At 39.4% G+C, this 26272-nt stretch overlaps 2 protein-coding genes across 13 annotated transcripts in view; one reads left to right on the plus strand and one right to left on the minus strand.

Annotated features, from left to right (window-relative positions):
- The window catches only part of Setdb2 (SET domain bifurcated histone lysine methyltransferase 2), a 51762-nt gene extending 39894 nt beyond the window's left edge, over positions 1–11868 (minus strand). For 4 of the 7 annotated variants that reach the window (XR_005493987.2, XM_039093875.2, XM_039093881.2 and 1 more), the window contains exons 1-4: positions 11502–11641; positions 8858–9216; positions 5298–5423; positions 1857–1922 (exon numbers count right to left, since the gene is read on the minus strand). Coding sequence is in view for 5 of the 7 variants with exons in the window: in XM_039093875.2 (XP_038949803.1) it covers positions 1857–1922; positions 5298–5423; positions 8858–8873 (208 nt within the window). In the remaining 2 variants the exon portion in view is untranslated. Of the gene's footprint in view, positions 1–1856; positions 1923–2589; positions 2883–5297; positions 5425–8857; positions 9217–11501; positions 11642–11735 lie in introns of those variants that run through there. The other 3 variants (XM_039093876.2, XM_039093877.2, XM_039093879.2) reach the window with 3 other exon arrangements.
- Positions 11856–26272, plus strand: part of Cab39l (calcium binding protein 39-like) — a 102414-nt gene continuing 87997 nt past the window's right edge. For 4 of the 6 annotated variants that reach the window (XM_006252100.4, XM_006252101.4, XM_006252099.4 and 1 more), the window contains exons 1-2: positions 11856–11994; positions 26024–26171. The gene's annotated coding sequence lies outside the window, so the exon portion shown is untranslated. Of the gene's footprint in view, positions 15980–26023; positions 26172–26272 lie in introns of those variants that run through there. The other 2 variants (XM_063274134.1, NM_001011917.1) reach the window with 2 other exon arrangements.

The raw sequence follows: 26272 nt of genomic DNA on the forward strand, positions 1-26272 counted from the left end.
AATTCACTGCTATGTTGAGAATTCACCTTTATGAACGTCTATGTACATTGAATCAATACAACTGTACACCTCTGAGTCTAATTTATAGTCCCCAATCTCAGATGCAGAAAAAGGGTTTCTTTCCTTGTAATCTTAAATGTCACTGAAGAATACTGTGAAAGGAAATATTTGGTTTTGAGAACCTATTGTAAAAATACACATTAGTACTGAAATTAAGAATAGTGAGAAAAACATTTTCCAAAATAAGCTATTGATAGCATTAAAAACTTTAAGTCTCCAAATTTTGATGCAAAGTTTGTTGAGGATATCTAACAATATAAATAAAAATTTGATAAATGCACTTTCAACATATAAGGTACAGTTATGATACATTAAAATTTATGGAGTGGTAATACTGATAAAATAACTTCAAACTGTCTTTTCTAGTCTTGGAATTTGTAGCATAACAAGAAATATTTATTTGGTCTGCCCTAGTTCCATATCAAATTATTAAAATCCTTGTAATCTCCTGAGTGTCAGGGAGAGAGCAGCATACTCTATTATAACTTATGGTCTTTGTTCTAAGGGCTTTGAACCTCCAGGGTGATGTTTGTCTAGATTGCTACTGAGACGACCACTAATGAGAATCCCTAGAGCCCCAGCATGGTGGCTGATCCACTAGAAAAAAACAAAGCATAATTACAGGCTTGGTATTTTCAGACTGAAGCCAATCACCAGTGGCAAATATTAATGCATTCTTGCCTATGTAATGAGATCTCCACAAATGCCCTAAATAATGGGGGAGGGGTACCAGAGGGTTTTTAGGTTGATGAAAGCATTTATGTATTAGGAGGGTAGCATACTCCCCAAATTTGAGACTGGAGTACCTCCATTCAAGGCTCCTCATCTCCCATATGCTGCTTCACCAGGCTGTTAATTTATATCTTATACTTTTCATAATAAACTGTTAAAAGATGAAATAATTTCCTCCAGTTTCTTGAGCTATTGCATCAAAAAATGTAAAAGAGATTTTTGTTATGGTATGCATACATGTATATCTGTGTGTGGAGGAGTGTTGTGTGCACATCAGTGCAGGTGCTCACGGAGACCAGAAAAGGGTGTCAGAGCCTGTAAAGGTGGAGGTACAGGTGAATGTAAGGTGCCCAGCATGAGTGCCGGGAACTGAACTTGGGTCCTCTGGAGAAGCAGAAAACCATTTTAAGCACTGAACTACCTCTCCAGCAAATTATAACACCTATGGTGGGTATTATGAGAACCCCTAAACTCTAGCCAAGTCAGCCAGAAGTAATAGAGGCCCAAAGTTTGTGATTGACATTTCCAGTAAGGGTAAGTCTTGGGATACTGACTGCTTAACGTGTGACGCCTCACAGGGAGCTATATTTTTTTAAACCAGAAACTTGCTTGCTGCAGAAAATACATATCTAATATCAGAAGTCCCAAAAATAAAGTTTTCTTTGTTATCTTTGATCTTTTTAAGCCAAACATACTTAGTTCTCAGAAAACTGAAGATTTCAAACCAAGATAAAAAAAAAATTCATCAACTCACCTATAATGGAATGTACCTTCCCAATAGTGCTCTTTATAGAAAACAGGTTCACAATGCTATAGAGTCTTAGAATTCTATGTGCCCTCTTTACATGAGGCTTTATGAAGACTTTCATTCTTCTTGGCACTTTGTAGGAGTGTGTTCCCCGTCTCTGGAGGGGTAGGGCTTTTCACAAAGGAAACTGTGGTTCCTAATACTTAGCAATACAGATCTTATGTGTCACCTCAAGTTACCTTTAACTAACCTGAGAGTTTAAGGCTGGCAAGGAAAGAACAAAGAATACTAGGATTGGAGTAAGGAATAAACATACCTTTTTCCAGTGTCTGACTGTTACTCAGAGTTGCTTCGTTTACCAGAACCATTGCTTGGACATAGTCTGTTGAGAGAGAGAGAGAGAGAGAGAGAGAGAGAGAGAGAGACAGAGACAGAGACAGAGACAGACAGAGACAGAGACAGAGAGAAAAGAGGGGGAGATAAACACAATCATCATCACTTCCATTCAGGTTACCAAACTCCAATACTAAACAATTGACATAGAATCTTATACCTCTCTGGAAAGACCCCATCATCATTTGTGACAGAGACAAAGGAAACGAGGCCTGGAAGTCAGCTATTTAGGAAATTTTTATGCTGTTGTATTACCACTAATGGATCATATATAGACCAGTTGTCTAAATGGAGTAAACAAAATTCTGTTGGATTTTCCTATTTATGCTAAAATTATACAAGAAGCAGGTAATAGTCTTCCCCTCCACTTCAGGTATGAAGGTATAAAAGGAAAAAGTATAAACAAAGGAGAAAATCATAGCCTGATTTCAGCTCCAAGGGAGGTTAAAAGGAGGAGGAGTGCTTAAGGCCAGTGCTTAAGAGGAGTTCTAGGCCACAAGGCAAAGGGGATCTTCAGTAACTATCATTTACAAAACTCAGGTTTATCCACTTTTATAGGGTGTATGGTGTCTTAGTTAGGGGATCTACTGCTTTGAAAAGACACCATGACCAAGACAGCTCTTATAAAGGGCAACATTTAATTGGGGCTGGCTTACAGGTTCAGAGGTTCAGTCCATTATCGTCACGGCAGGAAACATGGCAGCACGCAGGCAGGCATAGCGCAGAGGAGCTGAGAGTTCTACATCTTCAACCAAAGGAAGCCAGGAGCAGATTGTCTTCCAAGAAGGAAGGTCTCAAAGTCCACCCCCACAGTAACACACTTCCTCCATCAAGGTCACACCTCCTAACAGTGCCACTTCCTGGGCCAAGCATATTCAAACCACCACGTTCCACTCCCTGGCCCCATATGCTCGTTCAAACACGTGAGTCTCTGGGGGGCCGTACCTAGCTATAGCATAATAAAAAATACATTTAATCTAACTTCAAAAATCCCAATAGTCTACCACAGTCTCAACAATGTTTAAAAGTGCAAAGTCTCTTCTGAGATTCATCCAATAGCTGAACTGTAATTCCCCTATACAATCAAAGTCAAAAAGCAGATCACATTATCTCCAACATCACAGGACATACATTACCATTCCAAAAGGATATAGATAGGAAATCCTGGACAAAAGCAAGACCAAAACCTAACTGGGCAAACTCCAAACTCTATATCTCTGTGTCTAATGTCAAAGTGGTCTTCAGATCTCCAACTCCTTTCTGTTTTGTTGACTGCAACAAACTTCTCTCTCTTGGACTGTTTCCACTCCCTGTTAGCAGATCCTCAGTAGGTATCCCACAGCTCTGACATCTGTAACATTGGTGAGGTATCCAAGGCAATTTTAACTTTAAAGCTTCTTGTTCCAATGTCTGGAATCCATACATGACCTTCTGTGCTCCTGCAAAGGGATTGAGTCCCATCTCCAGCTCTGCCCTCTGTAATACTGTAGGCTCTGACTGACTCCACTCCACTGCTGCTGCTGTTGGTGGTGGTCATCCCATGTTCCTGGCATTTCTAACATGCTGGCGGTTTCTCACTGCAACTAGGCTTCACCAACAGCCTCTCATAGGCTCCCTTTATAGTGCAAAGTTTCAACTCCTTTACATGACCCCTTCAGTCCTAGGCCATCAATTGCAAATGAAGCTGCACCTTCACATATGTCCTTCCCTGGCCTCTCACAGTGCCAAGCCTCAACTGCTCTCCATGACCTCTTCATACCTTCAAAACCAGTACCACCTAGGCGACTTTTACACATTACCAAGTACCAAGTACAATGTTGGTTGTCTCTGGGACACAGCTTCTTTGTACTCTCAGAAAATACTTCCTCTTAGTGACGGTCGTCTCTTCTTAATCACTGCTAATCCCTTTGCTCCAGCTAACCAGCATCATTGACTTTCCCAGTAGTCTCCTCCTATTCTTGATTCTAAAACCAGAGCTACATGGCGAAGCTGCTGAGAACTGGAACATGGCCTCCTTGTTCTATTACCAGCTTTCTGTTTTCCAACTCCTTCACTACCTAAACTTGGTTATCTTGGAACTTGCTCTGCCCCAGACTGGCCTTGAACTCAGAGGTCTGCTTACCTCTGTCTCCTGGGTGGTGGGTAACACCATACCTGGGCCTAAGTTTTTCATAGCCACTATTCCTTAGGATTAGGACCAGTGTCTTCTAGCCTCAGGGTCTGGATCACAGTTGTACTCTCCACTTCTGGACTGTAGTTCATTTCAGATTAGAAGTCCAAATGAAAACAATAACCACATCATAATGATGCTTAGATTTAACTCTCTCTTCTTCAACTGCAAAAGCATTAGTTTAGCTGGTGAGATCTTACCCGAAGGTCAACACTCCTTTAATTCCACTTAGTATCCTTGAACAAAGGATTTAGTTTCATTCCTGGTGTTTTTTTCAGTCTTTGAACCATATTTTGTATTTTCCTATGTATGCTTGCTACTTTTCATTAAAATGTTCTTCATAAAAGTGAACTTTAGTAACTATACAACAGAATTTATACCAGACCGTCTTGAGATTCCCTTTGTCAAAGCAATTAATCTAAATCTCTTCACCTTAGCCTCAGTCAGACTCTTTTAGAAAATAGCAAAAAGCAGCCACATTCTTCACCAAAATATCACAAAAACAGTCTGTAGGCCACATACTTGGTCTTCTCCTCTGAAACCTCTTGAGCTGGTCCCCACAGTTCAAAACACACACAGGAACACTATCTTTCATGCTTCTACTAATATGGCCCATTAAGCACCACTTAAAGCATTCTACTGGTTTCCAAAGTCCCAAAGTCCACATCCTCCAAACAAAAGCATAGCCAGACCTATCACAGCAATACCCCAGTCTTTGGTTCCAAGTTCTGTCTTAGTTAGGGGTTCCATTGCTGTGAAGAGACACCATGACCAAGGCAGCTCTTATAAAGGACAACATTTAATTGGGGATAACTTACAGGTTCTGAGGTTCAGTCCATTATCATCATGTCAGGAAGCACAAAAGCATCTAGGAAAGCATAGCACTGGAAAAGCTGAGAGTTCCACATCTTCAACCAAAGGAAGCCAGGACTGTCTCCCAGGAAGCTAGGAGGCAGGTCTCAAAACCCACCCCCACATGACATATTTCCTCCAAAAGGCCATCACCTAATAGTGCTACTACTCCCTAAGCCAAGCGTATGTATACAAACCACCACATATGGGAAAAGCAAGTTTATAATCATAAAGCATACAGAATTCACATTAGGGCCTTAGAAAAGCACTTACATGTTGTTTATAATAAACAACAGTAGCATTATACATTTCTAGTATGTAACATTAGTTCATTTTTCATACCTCCATTTGTGGCAGACCCATCTTTTATCTTCTGTTTCAGTGAATGTAGGACATCTTGTGCTTTCTCAAACATAAAGTCAACTTTACCATCATCTTGTAGCTCCATCCAGAAAGTCTTTGCATCACCTAAGAGTTTAATAAAAACACACCAATTTCCTTAAGGCATCAGTTGCAGAAAAAACTGTATTATTTCTAAACAAAAATTAAGATTCAACTGGTCTAACACTTTCCTTGAGGAAAAAAAGATTTAGATATTTCCTTACAAAGATCTTGACATCAAGAATAAGAATTGCTGCTAAATTTAAAAACATGTCAGAAACTGGGGCTGGAGTTGTAAATAGTTGATAGAAGAGTGCTTGTGTCCCATGGATGAGGCCCTGAATTTTTACTATGTTTAATTCTGTATAAAACTTCATGTGGTGGAATACCCTATAATCCCAGCACTTGGGAGTAATGAGAAGATACATTTCAAGATCATCTCTGGCCACATTGTGAGTTCAAGGCCAGCATATGTTATAAGACATCTTATGTTAAAAATATGAAAATAAAAAACTTGAATGACACTATTTCTTAACTGGAAGAGAGGAAGAATGACTCCAGGTCAGAATCATAGTAGGACATACTTTTAGATAAATGTATCTTCAGCATTTCCAGGATTCAACCTCTATTATGTGTAGAAGTAGATCATTTCAGAATGAAATATCTCAATGGCTGCTGAAATAACCAATCTTACTTTATAAAAAAAATCTTTTATGGGGCTAGAAAGATGAATCAGTAGTTAAGAGTGCGTACAGCTCATTCAAAAAACCCAAGTTTGGTTCCTAGTGCTATGTTGGCAGTTCAGAACTCTAATTCAGGGAGATCTGTGATCTGATGCTTCTGGTTTCCACAAAATTGCACATATGTTTCCTCTCTCTCTCTCTCTCTCTCTCTCTCTCTCTCTCTCTCTGTGTGTGTGTGTGTGTGTGTGTGTGTGTGTATCTTGTCTCTCACAAACACAAAATACTTTTATATTAACTTTACCTGGTTTTTATACAAAATTTACACAAATTATGAGCCATCACTTTTTGTATACGGTAAACTAATACCTTACTCAAAGCTTTCCTAGAAGTTTTTCAATGTGAATATATACCACACACACCATTATCAGGAACCCTTTAGGATAGGCTAAGGTTAGCAGGTGGCCTTCCTGGAGGTGACCCACTATTTTTGCATAGTCTGTGATGGGTGAGCTCCATGGTAAGGTCCCAAAGGGACTTCATCTCAGGATTGCTTCTTGCAGCTGATATGCCTCTCCTGTCATTATTAAATTAGTATAATAATCCCTGGGCATTAGCACACCCCATTGATTAGATTTCCCGCAGATCAATAGAAAGAGGAGCTTTCATGGATTAATGCAGTTTAGATGAATTAATGATTGTGTAGAATCCCAATTTGATTCAAACAATTTTAGGTAAAAAGTTTTAATATATGGTCTTAGCTGCTTTGCTACAAAAATGTACAAAAGTTAGAATCAAGAATAGAATGTGACAGCCAGAATACAGCAAATACAGAGGCGAATACCAGCAGCATACCACTGAACTGAGAATAGAACCCCCGTTGAAGGAATCAGAGAAAGAACTGGAAGAGCTTGAAGGGGCTCGAGACCCCATATGTACAACAATGCCAAGCAACCAGAGCTTCCAGGGACTAAGCCACTAACTAAAGACTATACATGATAGGGGTTGGGGATTTAGCTCAGTGGTAGAGCGCTTGCCTAGGAAGCGCAAGGCCCTGGGTTCGGTCCCCAGCTCCAAAAAAAAAAAAAAAAAAAAAGAATTCTTCAGTGCAAACTGCTGTTCAGCTATTAGTCATAGTCTAAACTCAAAAAGCGAGGAAAAATTAAAGACTATACATGGACTGACCCTGGACTCTGACCTCATAGGTAGCAATGAATATCCTAGTAAGAGCACCAGTGGAAGGGGAAGCCCTGGGTCCTGCTAAGACTGAACCCCCAGTGAACTAGACTGGTGGGGGGAGGGCGGCAATGGGGGGGAGGGTTGGGAGGGGAACACCCATAAGGAAGGGGAGGGGGGAGGGGGATGTTTGCCCGGATACCGGGAAAGGGAATAACACTCGAAATGTATATAAGAAATACTCAAGTTAATAAAAAAAAAAAAAAAAGAAATGTTAACATTTAAAAGTTAATATTCAATTATTTCATAATGCAATCAAATACAATATGGTTTGGACTAATAATAGCATTGCATGTGTGCCTATGTACATGTGTTCATATTTGTGCATATGTGATGTGTGTGCAACTATACATATATGTGTGCATGTGATTTGTATGTTTATAAATATTTGTGGAGTGTGTGCCTACATACATGTTTGTTATATTATGTGCTTGTATATTTATGTGTGCATGTGCATACACATTAATACATGTATGTTCTATGACAAAAAAAAAAAGAATAGAATGTGCCCACTCCTCATAATAGTAAGTAAAGGCTCCAAAATAAGAAATACAATGACATTTTATAATCACACTAAAAAGAGAAGTATACTTGGGACAATTTCTGTGTTCAAGATAAAACATTTGGATCCATGGATAAAGTCACAGGTGTGTACTGTGATAAGGCAAGGCCATGAAAAAACTGTTGATTTGAACTTATAATGAGCATATTATAATGAAACACTGCTTTGAACTTAATATCAATATCTTCTGTAACTCCCATTTAATGTAACATTTCCTAATGTAATTTTCTAAAGAACTTTTTTTGTCTAAGAAGATATAAAAAAGGGCAAAGAAGAGAAATAAAGTTGTTGGTTGGATGGTTTGGCTTGGGGAGCTCTGCTCCATCCATCCATCCATCCACCCACCCACCCATCCACCCATCCATCCATCCATCCATCCATCCATCCATCCATCCATCCATATGTTTGCTTGTCTCTATATGTGTGTGTGTAGGTATATGTGTATGAAAGTATGCATGGATACTTGTGGAGTTTATAAGACAGGTGGTTGGGCCCAACAACCATGTGAATGTGTTTATGTGTAAATGAAAATGTAAATGTGTGTGAATATATATATTTCTGTGCATTTTGCCTGTATAAAAGATTTTGGTTATTTTCCTTTCTTCCTCTCTGGTTCACAAAGTGTTAACCAGCCTAGCCAGAGAGGCTTCTGGATGCTTGGTCAGAGAAAGGAGCTATAGCAATAAATATTTTTACTTAATTCCCTACTGCTAGGCAACAGATGTTAGTCACCCAAGTCAGCATTTTTTAAGCACAGAATAACAACAAAATTTTTAGAATTCTTTAGAAGTTATCAGCAAGCATTCAGTATAGAGAGAGAGCTCGAAAGCCAGAGAACATCAGTCTTTACAGCTATCTCTACATCCAACTGTGTGCCCCGCTCGCTTCAAACCATTCCAGGCTGTGCTGGCTCCCCACACACCAAAGGGGTGGGAAGAAGAAACAGAAATCATACAGAATGAAAAACACTGAAAGTCAGTAATTTAGAATAAATGTATATAAACATTTAAATGCAATGTTTAAAAGTAAGTTATTTGACCTACCAATTTTTTCTTCCATCTTTTGGTGTTGCTTATACAAAATTCTTCAAAATTAGGTTAATCAAAACCACTTTAATTGGAGAGTAACTGAGATTCAAATGCAGTCTCTGTGGAATCTGTAGTCCTTCAATAGAGTATGTCATTAGGCCACTTCCTAATATTCTCTAGTATTTGAATTTTCAAGTAGAAACTGTGCTTGAATAAACTTTCAGAATGACGAAAAACAGGTACAGCATACTCGTCAACGCCGCTTGAAAACTGGATCAGGACTACTGACAATGTCTTTTTAAAAATAAAAGTTCATCCCATGGTCTGGTCCATAAATACATGAACCACTCTGCAGTGACAACAAAGAATAGTTCCTATTTACGAAGAAAAAAAACAGTAATAAGAAAAAGATACTGTTAGAACAACAACTCTACCTTTAAAAATAATACAAAGCATTATGAAAAAATATACATTAACTGGAAAAAAACCCTACAGAACATCAAAATCAGGAAAAGTACAGAAAAGAATCACGCATAATCCTATCGTCTATATCATACAACAAATTATCTACCTTGTCTTAATGTATCATGGAAACTTTAAAAAATTAGTAATAATGGTAACTGCCTTATATGTTACAAGGATAATATTATCATTTAGAATGATGTTTGACACATAGGAAGAATTCTAAAAATGGTAGCAATTATTTTAGTATAAAATTTTAAAAATTTTAGATTTTAGTGCATATGCTTTTCCACGCTCACAATAATATATTCTATATTTTCCCCAATCACTACTATCATTATATAAGTAAATGGCTACATTATGTACTTTGGACAATAATTCATACATTGAAGGTTTTAATAAAATTTTAAGATTATTAATTGTCAGTATAAAGTTTTGAATATTTTTGTTATATATAATGCTGGAACAAATATTTTGTGAATTTTTCTGATTATTTATATAATATATATTATATATATAGTGGTGAAACTAAAAAATTATTTTGAATTATTAAAGTGTTAGTCAATACATGGTAAATTTTTCTGTTTTTTTTCCATGCCATAAACCAGTAGAATGTACGAAGGCTTTAAAACAGTGTATACAGTCATGTTTAAAACTAAAAGGGAACCAACTCTCAACAGACAGTTGGTGAGGTCTCTGTGAGAAAATGAAACATGAGGAACTCAAGATAATGGTAATCACCATCATAACACAAAAGGATGGCAGGAAACTAACTCCCCAAGGAGATGAGAGTTCTGAAATACATGAAGAAGGTTGCACTGTGGATAAGAAGTAACAAGCACACTAAACTGCGGGGGCTGTGCTTAAGAGAATTAAATATTTTAAAACAGTGTGAATATATTGATCCTCGCAGGGCTAAAAAAACATACACTTTCGAAAATAGCCAAGTGGAATACAATTTCTCTCGTCTCTCGTTTTCCTTTTGAGAAAGGCTGGACTTACGTGGTGCTCAAGTTCCAAACCAGGGCTTTGTACAAACAAGGCAAGCATTCTGACTGAGCTACAATTTCAGCCCAGAACATGCTTTACATATACAATTGTGATATGCTTCAGAGTACCACTCTTACAAACTTGAAAATCTGTTAACCAAGAAGAAACGCATCTCACACTGCTAACCAGACGCACCAGAAATGCAAAGTGTTTAAAGGTAAACATGAACCATAAACTGTACTTCAGCCAGTCAACCTTTCCACTGTAAACTAAGGCTACAGACACCCAAGCGCTGCAGAGACATTGCCAAGCTGGTTCTAGTAGCTTCCACCTCAGTACACTCACAGTCTGACATCTCAGGAAAGAGCAGGTGAGGACCAGGCTGGAGTTCCACACAGCAAACAACAAACTAGAGAAAAAGCTCCCACCAGTATAGCTTGAAAGCTAATTTACAAAAGAAAAAAATTGCCAAAAAAAAAGTTAAGAAAATTTAAACCACAAAGTTATCTTTCAAAGACAAGACTAATATCTCACTGTCAGTGTACTTTTTGTTTGTTTTATATTTTGAGACAACATTTCTCTGTGTAACCCTCGCTATCCTGGAACTCAGTCTGGAGAGAACTCAAGAGATGCGCTAGACTCTTCCCCCCCCCTTCCCCTCCCACCCCCCCCCGCCAGTGATGAAATTAAAGGTCTGTGCCACCACCTCCCAGCTTGTCAGTAGAATATGTTTAAATTTCTTTTCCCGACTCATGCTTTCATCTGGTAAAAAATACAACTTCATTTAGATCTAAGTTCCCTTTTTTACTTAGGGGGTGGGCGGGGATGGAGGAACCAAACTAAAAAGGCTAAGATCCCACTATCTTCTTGGTTCTTTGATAGGCTTTCTGTTTATGGAGTGTAAGTCGTGTCTTCTATGTAACCCACACAACAATAATGGGGAAAAGAATGTGGAATAATAGAGGAAGAATAGAAACTTGTCCTACTGTATGTGGCAGTCTGCTTACCCAACCTAAGATTAAACGTAAATTAATTTTCCACTTTGGTTTTCTTCATTAATATAATAAGAACGGTAAAAGATCTGTCAACCACATACCGTTCTGCACTGACTTTACTGATCTTGGACTGTGAGTGGTGAGTCAGTCTGTCGCTCCTAAGATACAAATCAACTTCAACTGATAATTTTTCACAGCCAGTGTAATCTTACCTGTGCAACGGACCAGTGTCCTGAGATTTAAACTGTGCTCCGCTGCCAACAGCCCATTATAGCCAAATTACTCGGAACCAGCAGCCACGAAAGAGAGCGCCGCAAGACAGAGGGAGAGATGCGGCTGAGAGCCCCCGGCCACCTCAGCTACCAGGACAGCGGGTTGAAGCCGGCTGGCACCCTGCTCGCCCTGTACAGCCCCCACTTGAGCGTGAAGTCTTGAGGCGCCCTCACCTCAACCCGGGAAACACCAGTCCACAGCATTCTCCGCCTTCGCTGCGCCAGCTCAGACGCCTATTGGCTGCAGCCCCTGCCGCTCAACGCCTGGGAGCTCCGCGCTGTTTCCGCGGCCCCCGGGCTCCTGGCTGAAAGCGCTGCCTCCTGATTGGTCAGCGATTATCTCGGTCCCTCTCGCGCTGACCGCTTCGACCAATAGGGCTCTCCTCAGTCTAGAGAGGCGCTTCGCTGGAGTGGTGGCGCAGCGCTCTCCTCGGTAGGTGTGTGGCTGCCATCTTGTGTGTGGCTACAGCGGGCCTTCTCCGCCTCTGGAAGTGTGTGTGGAGCTACTAGTTCTGGAAGGAGAGTCCTGAGAGTGACGGGAGCGTTGGGAGTAACGGGGAGACTTTCCTAGCAGGGGCCTCTTCTCGGCTGGAGTCTCCTCCCTGGCTTTGGGGGGCAGGCGTGGTGGTGGTGGTAGCCCCGGCTTGGCTTTGCTGGTCGTTAGAGGTCTGGCGCGGGCTTTCATGTCTTAACCTTGATCACTTGGTTTCTGAGAGTTTCTCAACAGTGCTAGTGGCGCAGAGATTCCCACCGTTGACCCCTCTCATGATTAAAGGAGGCAGGCTGCAGGATTCAGAAAGGAAAAGCCAGTCGTGGAAGGGAGAGGGGGATGTCTCAACAACTGGCCTCCGGGTCGATAGAGAACCTTTTGTCAATTGCCAGGGACCGACTGCTGAACTCTTGCCCTTCTCGAGAGTTCTTGGGAGTGGCCCTTTAGAATAAGGTCATCCTTTGGCATAAATGGACATCAGGTTGTGTGAGAGTCGTTTTTATTCATAAAATGAGCAGCCAGCATTCCTTCAGTGACTTAAAAAAAAAATAGAGAACAACAAAACCCTAAAAAGAGTTGGTTCGCAGTAACGGGAAGTAAGCTAGTATTTTGTTGTGGAACAGTATCTTGTATAATCCAGAGTCACTTCAAACTAGGTATGTAGCTCAGGCTGACCCTAACGGGATCCTTCTGCCACCGGCTCAAGTTGTGGTTTTATCAGAGCGCCATACCCTTGCCCTTGTTTCACAGTGCTGAAAAAAAATTTTTTTTTGTAAATTTCTCTTTACATATTTTTAACATTAAAAAAAACTTTGCAAATAAATAAAAAACATCACACTAAAATTAACCAACCCCCAAAACAATGCAACTCAATGAAGACATCTATGCAATTAAAATTAAGACATTCAAAAAGGAAGTTGTGAAGCTTCACATTTCACGCATGTCGAATATGTTCAATGCACTCAGCCAAAACCAAACAAACAAAAAAGCCATGACAACTTTGTAAATGTCTAAGTCTGTCATGCTATCCTAGCTTCCTTTTCATGGAGCAGGAAATCACTTAAGGAGTTTGCTACGAGACTGAAGAGCAAGACACTGCGCTCTGCGCTTTCCTCTTTCCAGTTTTCTCTTGAAAGAAGTTAAGTAGAAAAGGAAGTAGAAAGCATGTAGTGTTTTTCATTCGAAAGAAACTGCCAGATCTGAAAGTCTAGCCTGTTAGAGACAAATATTTTGTGATTATCTTTTAACAATTTTGGTAAACATGAGAACCTGAGAGTTAACCTTAGTATCTTCACTTTAGTTTCTTTCAAGGTTGAATAACTTCAGTTGTTCGAGGTTAACTGGAGAATCCACTGAGTCGACAGTAAAGGAGGGGGATATTGTGACAGAAAGAACCAAACACAAACATCACACACACAAAAACTTGACTCTTCTTTACTTTTTAAAGCCGCAACCCATACTCAAAAAGGGTGGCTAGTCATACTTTAGTATGAATTGGTGATCACAGTATGTATTAATATTGCTGGTCCGTAAACCCACTAACTTAACTTTTCCTGATTTCAAAAGAATTAAACAGTTTGGTAAAGGAAAATTTGTTTATCTCTAGATTAGCTGAGGGCAGTGGTGGGAGAAACGTCTAAATTCCTCCTTACTATGCCAGTGGTCTTCTTAATTTGCAGAAAGGTTTGAGACAAAAGCTAATTTGAAAATTGAGGTATGAGGCAGGTCTTTAAAATGTTAAGATTTCGTTGATTAGATGACTCACAAAAAGCCTTGGTCATTTTGACCTTTAGACGTGTAAGTCTTTATGTTTAGCTGTACTGTTTATCCTCATAGTGAATTATATTGATTGAAACCAGACAGTAGATGGTAAATGTACCAAGTTAAAATACAGTATACGGATATTTGTGGAAATTCAAATTGTTTCCCACATGGCATTTTATTTAATCAATTCTTATGAAGGTATCTCTAGCCCTTTAAAAATAATTTTAAAGGCCAAGAGTATGTCTCATTGATAGAACATGTAAGAGAATCCTGGGTTCAATACTCAGTACCCAAATAAATAATTAAAATGTCATAAGAATTCCCATAAGCCGGTGTGATTTACATGGTTGGATATTTGGAGATTGTTTAGGTTTTTTAAAAAAAGTTTTAGAAGCATATATTTGATCTACTCTGCCTCCCCTCACAGTGCTTAGGTTCAAGGTCAGGGCCCGGAACATTGCTAGACAAGCACTTGGTCTCTCTCTTCCTCATCCTAGCTCTATTTGCCCTGTATCCCTCTAGATCCTAGGGATTAACTATAGGATTTCCTGGGAAATCTTTGACATCCTGTTGCTTTGTTTACTTTTGTTAAAGGATATAAGGATCCTTTCCTGGCCAGCTTTTAACTTCAGTATTCACAATCTCATTTGTTCCTATTGCTTAAATTAGCATTTTAATGCAAGTGAGACCTATATGCCACATTTTTGCTTGAGCACTAAAGACATGTTTCTGATAGTCTTTGGTGGTTTTTTTGTTTGTTTTAATTTATTTACTTTTATCTTATGTGCATTGGTGTTTTGCCCGCATGTATATGTGAGGGTGTCAGATAATGGAGTTACAGACAGTTGTGAGCTGCCATGTGGGTGCTAGGAATTGAACCCCGGTCCTCTGGAAGCCCTAAGCCATCTCTCCAGCCTCTCATTTCTGATAGTTTTAACAGTTCTAAATATATGTATACATCTCTCATGTTTCCTTTATTATCTTGATTACTGATGTGGGTATCTTCTGTGTGACTCAGATTTTCCTTTTGTCCAATTTAATAACCTGTCCATAGCTGCAATTCCTGTAATGGCTTTTTACTTTTGTCTTTCTGTTCTCTTCACTCTAAATTTAACTCCTCCCCTCACACCCTGCTTTGGTGTTGACAACGCAGGGAGCCTGGGGCAGGAAACTCCAATGCTGAGACTTTTCTCAGTGAACCAATTATATGTCATGGTATTCACGACAAATCTTACATTCCTTAGTTAGACTTTTTTCAAATTAAGGTAGAGTTTGACCATGATAAAATTACTAAAGTGAAGGTGGCTTTTAAGAATAAACGATCCATTGGGGCTGGGGATTTAGCTCAGTGGTAGAGCGCTTACCTAGGAAGCGCAAGGCCCTGGGTTCAGTCCCCAGCTCCGAAAAAAAAGAACCAAAAAAAAAAAAAAAGAATAAACGATCCATTTCTAATGTAAAAGAAGAGCTATCCATGTTGCAGATAGATGTCAGAGACCCATATTCCTACCCTTCTGCCACTCTCACCATGTAGCTCTGCTTAGGAACCAGTTAGCCACATTGTGCCATGTTATTTATAAATGCCGAATGAGGGGTTGGGGATTTAGCTCAGTGGTAGAGCACTTGCCTAGCAAGCGCAAGGCCCTGGGTTCGGTCCCCAGCTCCGGAAAAAAAAGAAAAAAAAATAAATGCCGAATGCCTAAATGGAAAGATAACGTTTATTTTGCTAGAGGAAAAATATTGGCAAGTGGTAATAGCTGAATTTTATGCCTCAATTTATTTCAAGTGATTTTTATATGGTCACACCAAATCATGTAATATTGCCGCTACTTTTGTCACTATTCATGGTGATTCTGTGAGTCTCCTGAGTGGAGATAGACTGAGGTAGATGGGTAGATTTTATCCTTTTCAAATATGATGTGTGTAGCCTTTTATTTATCTGTGGACACAGAGCTTGGTATTCTGTGCTGCAGCAGAGGTTCCCACTACTGACAAGTCCGTTCTTTTGAAAGTAACTGGTGCTGATACTCAATCCAGGTCTGGCTGCTCTCCAGTGATTCAGGGCAGGAAAACGATTTGGAAAGATAGCCATCAAAGAAGATGGGAAACTTCCACCAGCCAAGACCATTTAGTGAAGAATTTGAGTGCAGAGAGCTTTTTTAGAGAGGTAAGGGAGAAGCAAGGGCAGTCAGTAAGGCTTCATGCTGAGTGGGGTCCCCAACACCCAGAGCCTGTACTTTGTTGTCTGCTGGATTAGTCTGGAAGCACTGATGAACCTTTGTCTTCTGTTCCAGTCCTTGTAGCTTTTAGGTTAACAAACAAACAGAAACCCCCACAAGATTTCTGAGCCAGTTAAGATTATTTTATGTTCAATCAGTGAATAAGATTAACAAATTCTTAATCTATACTGTGATATTGTCCAGAGACTCTCAGATGTCCTTGAGTTCTGTAAATTATTTTAAGATGCTGGTCTTGGGACCTGGTGATTGCTACCAAGCCCAAGAACCTAGGTTCAATCCCAGGGTACACATGGCAGAAGGGGAGTTCCCACAAGTTACCTTCTAACCTCCGCATGCACACACACACACACACACACACACACACACACACACACACTAAATGGGTTTTCTTTGTTTTAACTCCACAGTTGTAAAAAAGAACTATGTCAAATACCATTTTGATTTTTCCATAAAAAGATACTTAGTTCCTTTTCCCAGGAGTAACTAACCTTGCAGTTAATCACTAAGCTGCAACCATCAAGCTGAGTGAGTTAGCTCATGCCTGTAATCCCAGAGTGAGAGGAATTCTCTAACCTGGACCATATAATAAGACTTAAAACAATTTCAAAAAAAAAAAAAAAAAAAGCTTACTTTCTTGGAGGAAAAGAACAAAATATAACAGTTTGAGCCTATTAGGTTGTTGAACTAGTGGGAAATTAATCAAACAGAATCTCATGTAGCCTAGGCTGCCAACTTGCTGAGTACTGGCATTATTGATGTGTATCATTGTGTCTAGTGATTTTTTTTTCTGTTTTGTTTTTGAGACTCAGTGTTATTATATATCCAGGGTAGTTTGGGACTTGAGAGCTTCTCTGTCTGACACATGCTGGTATTGAGGCCTATACCGACAAATCTGACCACAGTTAGTGGCTTTTTGTTTTGTTTTAAAATCAACTAAAATGAAGTGAAGCTAGAGAGTTTATATATCCTTGGTTTATAGTGCCAGTGCCAGACTGCCTCCTGAAAGTGTAAACAGGGTTCACTGAATTAGTTAACCCAGTCCATATTCCTTCAGAGGAAACACCTCTTACTGACAGTAATGACGAATTTTATATTTGATGAATATTTGCTCATTTAAAGTATATTTCAAAGCAAAAAGTTTTGTGGGAGGTATAATGAACTCAGGCCCAGCATAGGTAGCCTTTGTAACTTGATTGCACGGTTTTTTGGAATGGACTTTGTAGCTGACAACATTGTGATGTAGTGTCAAACAATTGGACACACTAGTGTGGAAAGTCTATCTTCACAGTCTGTCCCTTGCAAGTAAATAACAATACCAGGTAGAAAAGAATAAAAGGAAAACCAGTTTCTTGTTGTTGTTGTTTTAAAAAGGAAAAGCTTGTAAAACTGAAGAACATATAGAATTTGTGAGATTATCTTTTCAAACTTTCCAAGACAAATCTCTCTGGGACATAAGAAGATAAAGCCCTAGTGATTGGCTCAGGCAGGACTGCGTCACTTCAGAAAACAGCCTGTGAAGACGTATCAATAGCCATTTCTAGGAGAATCCAGAGGAAATGAAATCAAGGTTTATGCTCTCCTGTAACTTTATTCTTTTGAAAAAGAAGCTACCCTATAGAACTACCACAGTGGTCTTTAGATTATGGTATGACCATTGTGGTGACTGGATTCAACTTCTTGAAAGGATATTTAGTGATACCTATTTTCTGTCTAATGAAAAGGACATGGAATAATTGGGGAAACAACCTGTGAGAATGAAGAAAAAATAAAGATAAATTGCATAGCAAGGACCAGACTCCCGTTGCTGATGTGCAGTGCAAATAGTACAGTCACTGGGTCCTCAATAAAGTGAGCCCAGCCACGCCCTAGCACAGCTTCTAAGTGCAGTGCAGCTATACCGAGCTACAGCCATCATTGGTACTGTCTTAAGTCTGCATTTCTCATGGTGATGATGTTTTTTGATGAAGAGTGAGAAGAAACAAGGAATTTTTTCATTACCAAAACTGGAAACAACTCAAGGGTCAGTTGGGCAATAAAGTTTGAAAAACTCCAACTCGTGCTTAAAACAAATCCAGGAGCCCTGTTTGAGTCCAGGAAACTACATAAATATATAACAAATTATAAGATAAAACAACAACTCATACTACATCATATTATGAAAAGACACCAGAACAATGTGTCCATAATACATAAAAATGATAATTTTAAGTAGTTTAGCTTAGAGAAATTGTAGCAAAAGTGAAATCTTTCTATTGTTTCATTTGTAGCTGAGGTTGGCAGGAAACACTTGACTCTCCTGCCTTTATCTCCATGATGCTAGAGTTGCGGCTTTGAATCACTGTGCCTGGTTAAGATGAAATCTTTAAAGAAACATATAAATCAAACAAAAGGATGTCAGAAGCCAGGTAGCTACAACATACAAGGATAAGTGGGGGCTGGTAGAACTCAGGAAAGGTTTGAGAAAAGGAGGCACTTTTAAGTGACAATAGTGAATGACACTTTTAGTGAAAAATGGTGAGTGTGTATCCCATATGATGGCACAATAAGAGAAAAAGAAGGAAATGAGAAACCAGTATCCTTTGGAAAGCTAAAGTAAAGACAAAAGCTGGCACAGTAATAGGGACCTTTAATCCCAGAGCCTAGGAGGCAGTGGCAGGTAGATCTCTTGAGTTCCAGGCCAGCCTGGGACTACTTCAGTCTTAGGGTTTCCACTGCTGTGAAGAGACACCATGTCTATGGCAACTCTTATAAAGGACAGCATTTAATTAGGACTAGCTTACAGTTCAGGGCAGTGCTTCAGAGGTATCAAAATTCTGCATCTAGATCCAAAGGCAGCAGGAAGAGGCTGAGAAACTTCCTCCAATAATAGCACATCTCTTTATAGTGCCAATCCTTGTGAGCCTACAGGGGCCATTTTCCTTCAAACTACTACAACATTATTTTAAAAGAAGAAGACGAAAAAAAAAAAAAAAAAAAGACAGGCAACCAAATAAAGATTTCCTCTCATGTAAACCAAACTTAGTGCTTGTTGTATAACATTGTGCACCTAATGCCAGTGGATTAAAAGCTTGAAGGTAGTTTGAACAGTAAACTTTGTGCTCATTCTGTCATAATAAAATCTGTACACCAAAGCATTAGACCGAAGCAACTGTCAGATCTACAGTGCTGAACACTTAACACTAAAGGATAAAGGCCGACTGTTGAAAGGCACCCCAAAATCTGGAACTCAGCCCAGAACACTTAACGCTGAAATGTCTTGTAAATTGGTTGGATTTTAAAAACTAACCTTTTTTTTTTAGTCATGGAAGAAAGACCAAGTGACCTGGAAAAAAATATCACATGGATTTGGTGCTTTTAGCAGCAATATATTTTCTTCTAGATAATAAAGCAACATTAAAAAAAAAACTATTAAAGAAAAACAGTAATTCAAACCACCAGAATATGCTCCAAAAATTTTACGCCATTTCTGACTATAGTGGCATACCAAGTCAAGTGCTAAGCATTAAATATTTTCTGTAATAGCTCCAACATTAAAAGTTGGGAATAATGGTTTTAGAGCTTTGAGCTTTGACAATATAGAAGGAACATAACCCACTATCGTCAAGTCTGTTTTAGAAGAAATGAAAGTACTGTGCCTAAACTGTGAATAGAAACATTGGTTCAAGTTATTCTGATTGGTAGTCTTTTGCTGAAAAAATTACATGAAATTTATAGTTAAAGAAAGTTGTAAATCAATTTAAATTGTTTTATTCTTTGGCAGTTTCATACATGAATATAATGCAAGGTAATTAAATTATACCATTACCAATACCTTCTCTAACCCATTCCAGACACTACATCCATATCCCTCTAACTTTCTGAGGTCCCCCCAACCCCCTCTTTTCCCCACTGGGCCCGATTAGTTCTGCCAACATGTACGTGGGTATAAGGTACCATCCACCGGCCCATACACACTATAGGCCACACCATTAAAAAACTTGACTTTTCCTCTCCCAGCAACTATCTATTTTAGCTATGGGCCTCTTGAGTCCCTCATCTTCCTGCTGAACTGTTGATTCAGCTTGAATTCGTACATATCTTGTGCCCACAACCACAGTTACTATGAGTTTATGAGTGTGGTGGCCTTGTCATGTCCAAAAGACACCATTTCACAACAGTACACCCCCACCTCCCACTTCTGGCTCTTTTGTTTTTGGCTGCTTTTCTGTGGTGTTCCCTGAGTCTAGGGATGATATTAAGGAAGATGATCTAGAAGTCCTATGTAAGGCTAATAAGCAGTCCACAGTCATTCTCTGTAGCTGACCAATTGTGAGTCTTTGTATTAACTTCTGCCTGCTGCATAAAGAAGTGATAAGGGGTGAGAGTTGCATTGGACTATGGGTATGTGGATATAGAAGTATATAGAAGGCAGTTTGATGCTGTATTCCTTTAGCAAAATAATAGTGGTAGGGCTTATGATCTCCACAGTCATGGGTTCTTGCCTAGTTTTAAAGTGCCAGACATGAACTCCCTCTGAGGTAGACCTAAAGTCCTAGTAGAAAGCTGTAGGTTACCCCCATAACACTAATGCACCAATGGACACACCTTCTAAGTCAAATGTTAGAGTTCACAGGTTCCATAGCTGGGTAAGACTTAATGACTTTTCCCCCTCAGCTCCTATATAGCACCTTCCAGCATATGTAAGCTAGCCTGCAGGAAAGAAGCTTATAAGATTGTAAACTTGATGAACCAACTATGTCATCAAATAGTTGGAATTTTCAGGGCTGGGGAGATTGCTTAATTAGAAAGTGCTTGCTTTGCAAGCATGAGGATAGGAATTCAGTCCCCAGAACCCAAGTGAAAAAAGCTTGATTTGGTGATTCAGACTTGTAATTCCACTGCCATAGAGGCTGAGGTGGTGAGTTCTTAGGGCTCCCTTGCCAGGCAGCCTAGCCAACTTGTTGAACTCCAACCACTGAGGGATTCTGTCTCAAAAATAAGGCCATGTTACTTGAGGAACATTTAAGGTCTTTTGACCTCTGTGTGTGCACTATAGTATGGTACTACGCACACATACTAATTTGAACTTCCAGGCTTCACTCCTACACCTGGAGTGAAAGGATGTTTGAATTCAGTCCCTCGTGGCAATTTTATGCTCATGCCTACATGGCTAGGGATGGTGTAGCAAAGCACAGAAGCTCTGCCCTTCGTCCTTACTCCTCCAGTTTATTCATTCTCTTCCACCATCCTGAGTCAGAGACGTCATAATGTAGTGTTAGAAGTCTTACTGAATTCTCTGCCATAAGGTTTGTCTATAGGTCTCAAGACATGTCCTCATTCCACATTAAGAGAAAAAGAATTTATATATGTAAGTATATGGAGTTTACAGATCTGATGTAAATTTGTATTTAGAGTTTTGGTCATATCCAGGGAGAAATTCTCAGTTTGCTTCTGCCTTGCCCATAGCAGTGTAATAAGTTATAGGAGGGATGAGACAAAAACCAGGAGGGACTGTCTGTATTTATAGGTTGTGGTTATTTCCTCTGAAGCCAGGACATTTAGGGTGGACTGTTTTACCCCTCCATATGTTATTTCCCACATGAGCCACATTGCAGTAGTACAGAGACACTTTCTTGAGTTCAATGAGTTCTAGCAAACTATTGACCCCAAGAGGGTATGTTGTGGGGACCTCCAGTTCATAACTGGTTGATCAGAAGTGTAGATAACAATGTAGGTTCTGTAACTGGTGTTGGAAATAAGTAAAATCCTTAACCTGTGCAGTCTGCTAAATGGGCAATCTTATAACAAGCTTAGGACACCCAGTGATGTACAGAAACTTAGAGATTGCCAGATATGGGGAAAAATCTATGCAGTTGGTGCCCTACACTGAGTGTTTAGATGTGCATCGAGTTTGTCAAAAAGGGAATTTGAAGTTGTTAAATAAAGGAAGTGCAGTAAAAGTAGGAGTAGTAGGGGTTGGGGATTTGGCTCAGTGGTAGAGCGCTTGCCTAGGAAGCGCAGGTTCGGCACGGTCCCCAGCCCCGAAAAAAAAGAAAGAAAAACAAACAAACAAACAAAAAAAAGTAGGAGTAGTAGAAGAAAGAGTAATGGTAATATAGTTATTAATTACAGAGAAGGGAGGACCAGGATGTACTATGTAAATAATACATATTTGAGAAAACAAGCTCTGTCATCTTGGTAGAAGATGAGGGGAGGGGGCTTGAGATGTGGCTCAGTATTAGAACACTTCCCAAACATGTTGTAAAGCTTTAGTTCAATTCCTAACACTGCCTCCAACCCATAAAAAGTAAGGCAAGGCAGAAGATGGGTTGAAGAGCAATTGGATGAAGGACTTTGATTAAGTTAAATTCACAGTAAGGATCTTAAAATGTCACTTAATGACACAGCAGCTGTCATAAAAACTACAAAAGATGTTAAAAAATGAAAAGGGCAGGAAGGTAGCTCTGTAGGCAAAATACTTGATGCAGGATAGAAGACCCAAGGAAGTGCTGAGGTATGTGAGACTTGGACAAAAGAGCTAAAACTGCCCAAGAGGCAGTCTCAAAAAGGTACTGAGTCTAAGGAAAGAGGGCAGCCTTGAAGGGTGGAGTCTTCAGGTAGTGAAGATTTGGCAGTCAGCAAGAAGAGGTAGCAGAGCCAAGGAAACCAAAAGGAAGGTGATAAGTCTGCCTCCTACCCAGAAAAGAGTCAGAGATGAAAATAAACACAAAACCAATTAATAGTACTATTGAAATCGGTCATTCACATTCATCCTTCCAGTCTATTTAGTTGTACTGCCATCTGGTTTAGGAAAAAGAAAACACTTCAAAGCGAGCAGAAGATGACAGACAACATGTTACTTAAGAAGAGACTGAAGCAGGAGTTAAAACGTTTCAGGTGTGATTAATATGCTTGGAACAGTGGTAGCGCTAACGAAACTGCAGTGCTGTGCTCCTTCCAAGAAAGTGCAGACACAGAATGCCCCAAATCCAAATTCATAACCCCCCAAAAAAGAGGATGAATTTTCTGAACTTAGGAAATAAAATCTTTATTAAAATCCTTTATCTTTTAAGATGAAGCTAAACTCTGAGTTAGCTAAGGGAAACACTAAATTAGAGGCATTGACCGAAGTCATGAAGACAGCCAAAAAAAAAAATGACAATGGGATGTGTGTGTATACACAGAGAAAGACACGTGTATTCTGCTGAGGCTTGAACTCAGGGCCTTATAGTCTAGGTATGTTCTATTGCAGAATCACATCACCAGTGCCTAGGAAGTGATTAAGATATAAGGTGAAAGATTTCAGTTCCTAAGATGAAAAGCAATAATAGGGCTGATATTTGAACTTCTACTCATGGAAGCATGATTTAAACAGAAAAGACTCAAGTATACATAATGAAAATGCCTTCAGGTGTCAGTGGCAAAGTAGTGTTGATGTTCCATGTTCTCCATGGTACCAACACCATGTAGACAATGCCTCCCGTCTCCCATCTTAGGAAGTTCCTGTTTACTGGGATGATTAATCCAAAACGATTACCTTCAAGTTATAGCTTAGTTCCCTTTCAAGAAAATTGATTTTTTTCCTTGGGTTTCCAGGAAGAAAGGAGGCTAGCAACAGACTTCTTAACAGTGACACTGAGCAAAACACCTGTGGAACAATTCAGCCAAAGTCTGAAAGTATAAGTCAAAGTTTTTATAACCCTGAAGAATTTGCATAGTGAAATATTACAAAAGCAAGGACAAATGACAAATTGGGGGAAATGTTTGAAGCTAATTTTAATTAAAACCAGTTTCTAAAAATCTAGGCAAATCATGAACCATAGATTTGCAAAGAAACTTCATAGAGAAAGGTGATAGGAAATGGTAACTGGATAAAAGAGGGCCCAGCTTCAGTGACACGGAGAAGTTCAAATTAAAACTGTTTGGGGGTAGGGAGATGGCTTCATGGTAACGTGCTTGCTGTCCTAATGCTTTCTAGGACCTTTGTTTGAACCCCGCACCCACATAAAAGCCAAGAACAGCAGCATGCTTCTGCAGTTCCAGCCCTGGTAATGTTGAGAGGAGGGAGAAGGGGGATGGTAGAGATAGGATCCTTGGAGCTAACTAGCCAGCCAGCCTAGCTAGTCAGTGGGCTCTGGGATCAGTGAACATTCCTGTCTCAAAAACCAAAGTGTGGAAGGATAATCAACTAAAATGAACTTCTAAATGTACACACGTGCCTACAAATGTATGTACACATGCAAAATTAAAGCTACTTTAAGACTTTTCTCACCAAAGTTTAGAAGTTATACTCTTCAGCTGGTTGAAAAATAGGCAAATGGGTACATTACTGGTAAACATGGATACATTAACACAGTACCTGGGAGGGAGTCCTGCAGTATTCAGCCGAATCACATACATGTATCCTTTGGCACAGGCATTAAAACCTTTAGTAATCCATTTTAAAAATACTAAAATAAAATAACAGTCTACAATTTTGTGCCGGTGGTTCCTGAGCACTGCTTTCGTTAGGCAGGATGCCCTGGAATACAGAACCAGTAAAATGAACATACATTTTAAAAGATTCATTCAAATGACTTATATGTTAAATGCTAGGTCTTCCACAATGGTTATCTGTATGCTGGAGAGGCTAAGAACCCAATAGTTATTCCATCTATGAAACTGGATGCCTCATTCCCAATTTGGTGCTGGAGCGCTGGACTATTCTTGGAGGGTCTCTGAATTTCAGTCTGGAAAGTCAAAGGAACAGTAGTCTGACCTCTGGAATATGGGGTCACATACTTCATATGCAGCAAGCATACTCACTAGCAAGAAACAAAGACAGGCAGGCCGCACTGCCTTTTCCTCTGGTCCCTGTGTTTGGGCCAATCTTGGAAGGTACACTCATTCATTCTGTGGAGAGTCCCCCTGGCCTCACTTAGTCCTTTGTGGAAACTCCTTCACAGACCTGTCCTAAGTCGTGTCTCCTGACAACAAGATCTCACCAAGTTGACATTTAATATTAACCATTCTACTTAATTAAAAACCTAAAACCATTTTAAATGTCCATTAGTAGGAGAATGACTGGATGTACTGTAGTGTGCAGCCAATAGTGCACTCTCTAGGTAGATGGTCCCCGTTTAAATCACCCTTTCTCTAGATAAGGGATCTAGATAATAACCTAAAGAAGATGCCAATGACAGAAGAGAGGTTTTTCTTTTTCATAACTTGGTTATATTTTGACCACGAAATCATGCATTTATATATTCAAACACAAAGTTAAATGATAGAATGAAAGAAAAACTAAAATATTTTATACTATATTTCTGCATTTTCTGATCACACATAACAGGAACTTTCTAGTGGTTTTGGACATAGATTGGACAGCCCAGTGGTGTATTTGGCAATAAGGTTTGGGTATGTTGCTCTTAGGAGAGTGTTCTATACATCACTATACCTAGTCTTGCTGAAGGTTGATAATCACTCAGGACGAGCTTATCAAGCCTACGACTTAAGCAGATTTATTCTGAAAAGGCCTTTGGACCGATTAAGTAAACATTATGTAGACATACAACATACATAACAGTAGTCCATTGATTCTGATGTGCTATCACACATTTGCAGTCTCACCACTGGCAAGGAAGTAACAAGAAAATGGTGAGTTTGTGACCAGCCTGGGTTACATGGTAAGGACCTGTTGAGAAAGAGGGAGGAGAAGGAGAAAAAGGCTGAAGAAGAAAGAGTAGAGAAGAAAACTGGGCAGGTGGGGAGATATGATGACTTAACACAGCAGGTTACTACTTTGCTGACATTTGGTTTCATTTATGTTGTGTCATTTAATATCTATATATTGCAACCTATTTTTCTTGTAGGTTCAGTGTTTTTCAAGTAATTTGATTCAGTTTATACAGTAATTTAAACCCATGTCCATGTGACTTTAAAGCCTGAGCTTTTTGTTAATTTTTTCTTTTTTATTTATTTATTTATTTTTAAATTGTACTACATTACTGCAGGGTAAACATCCACCGTGAAGAAGAAAGAACGTCAGGAGCTAAGGTTTAGTTTAAACCTGTAGTTGCTGTTTGGAAAATGAAGATGCAGACCGCAGATTGGTGGCTTATATGTTCTTCATGCAAGGGCAGCATGCTAAAGGAGAGAAGTGTAAGTTTCCGTTAACTCCTAATAGGGTCTTGACTTAGGGTCTCTCTTGCTGCAGTAAGGCACTATGACCAAAGCAATTGGGGAGGAGACGGTTTATTTGG

This window comes from Rattus norvegicus, chromosome 15 (assembly GCF_036323735.1).
Source record: "Rattus norvegicus strain BN/NHsdMcwi chromosome 15, GRCr8, whole genome shotgun sequence".
Taxonomy (NCBI): Eukaryota; Metazoa; Chordata; class Mammalia; order Rodentia; family Muridae; genus Rattus; species Rattus norvegicus.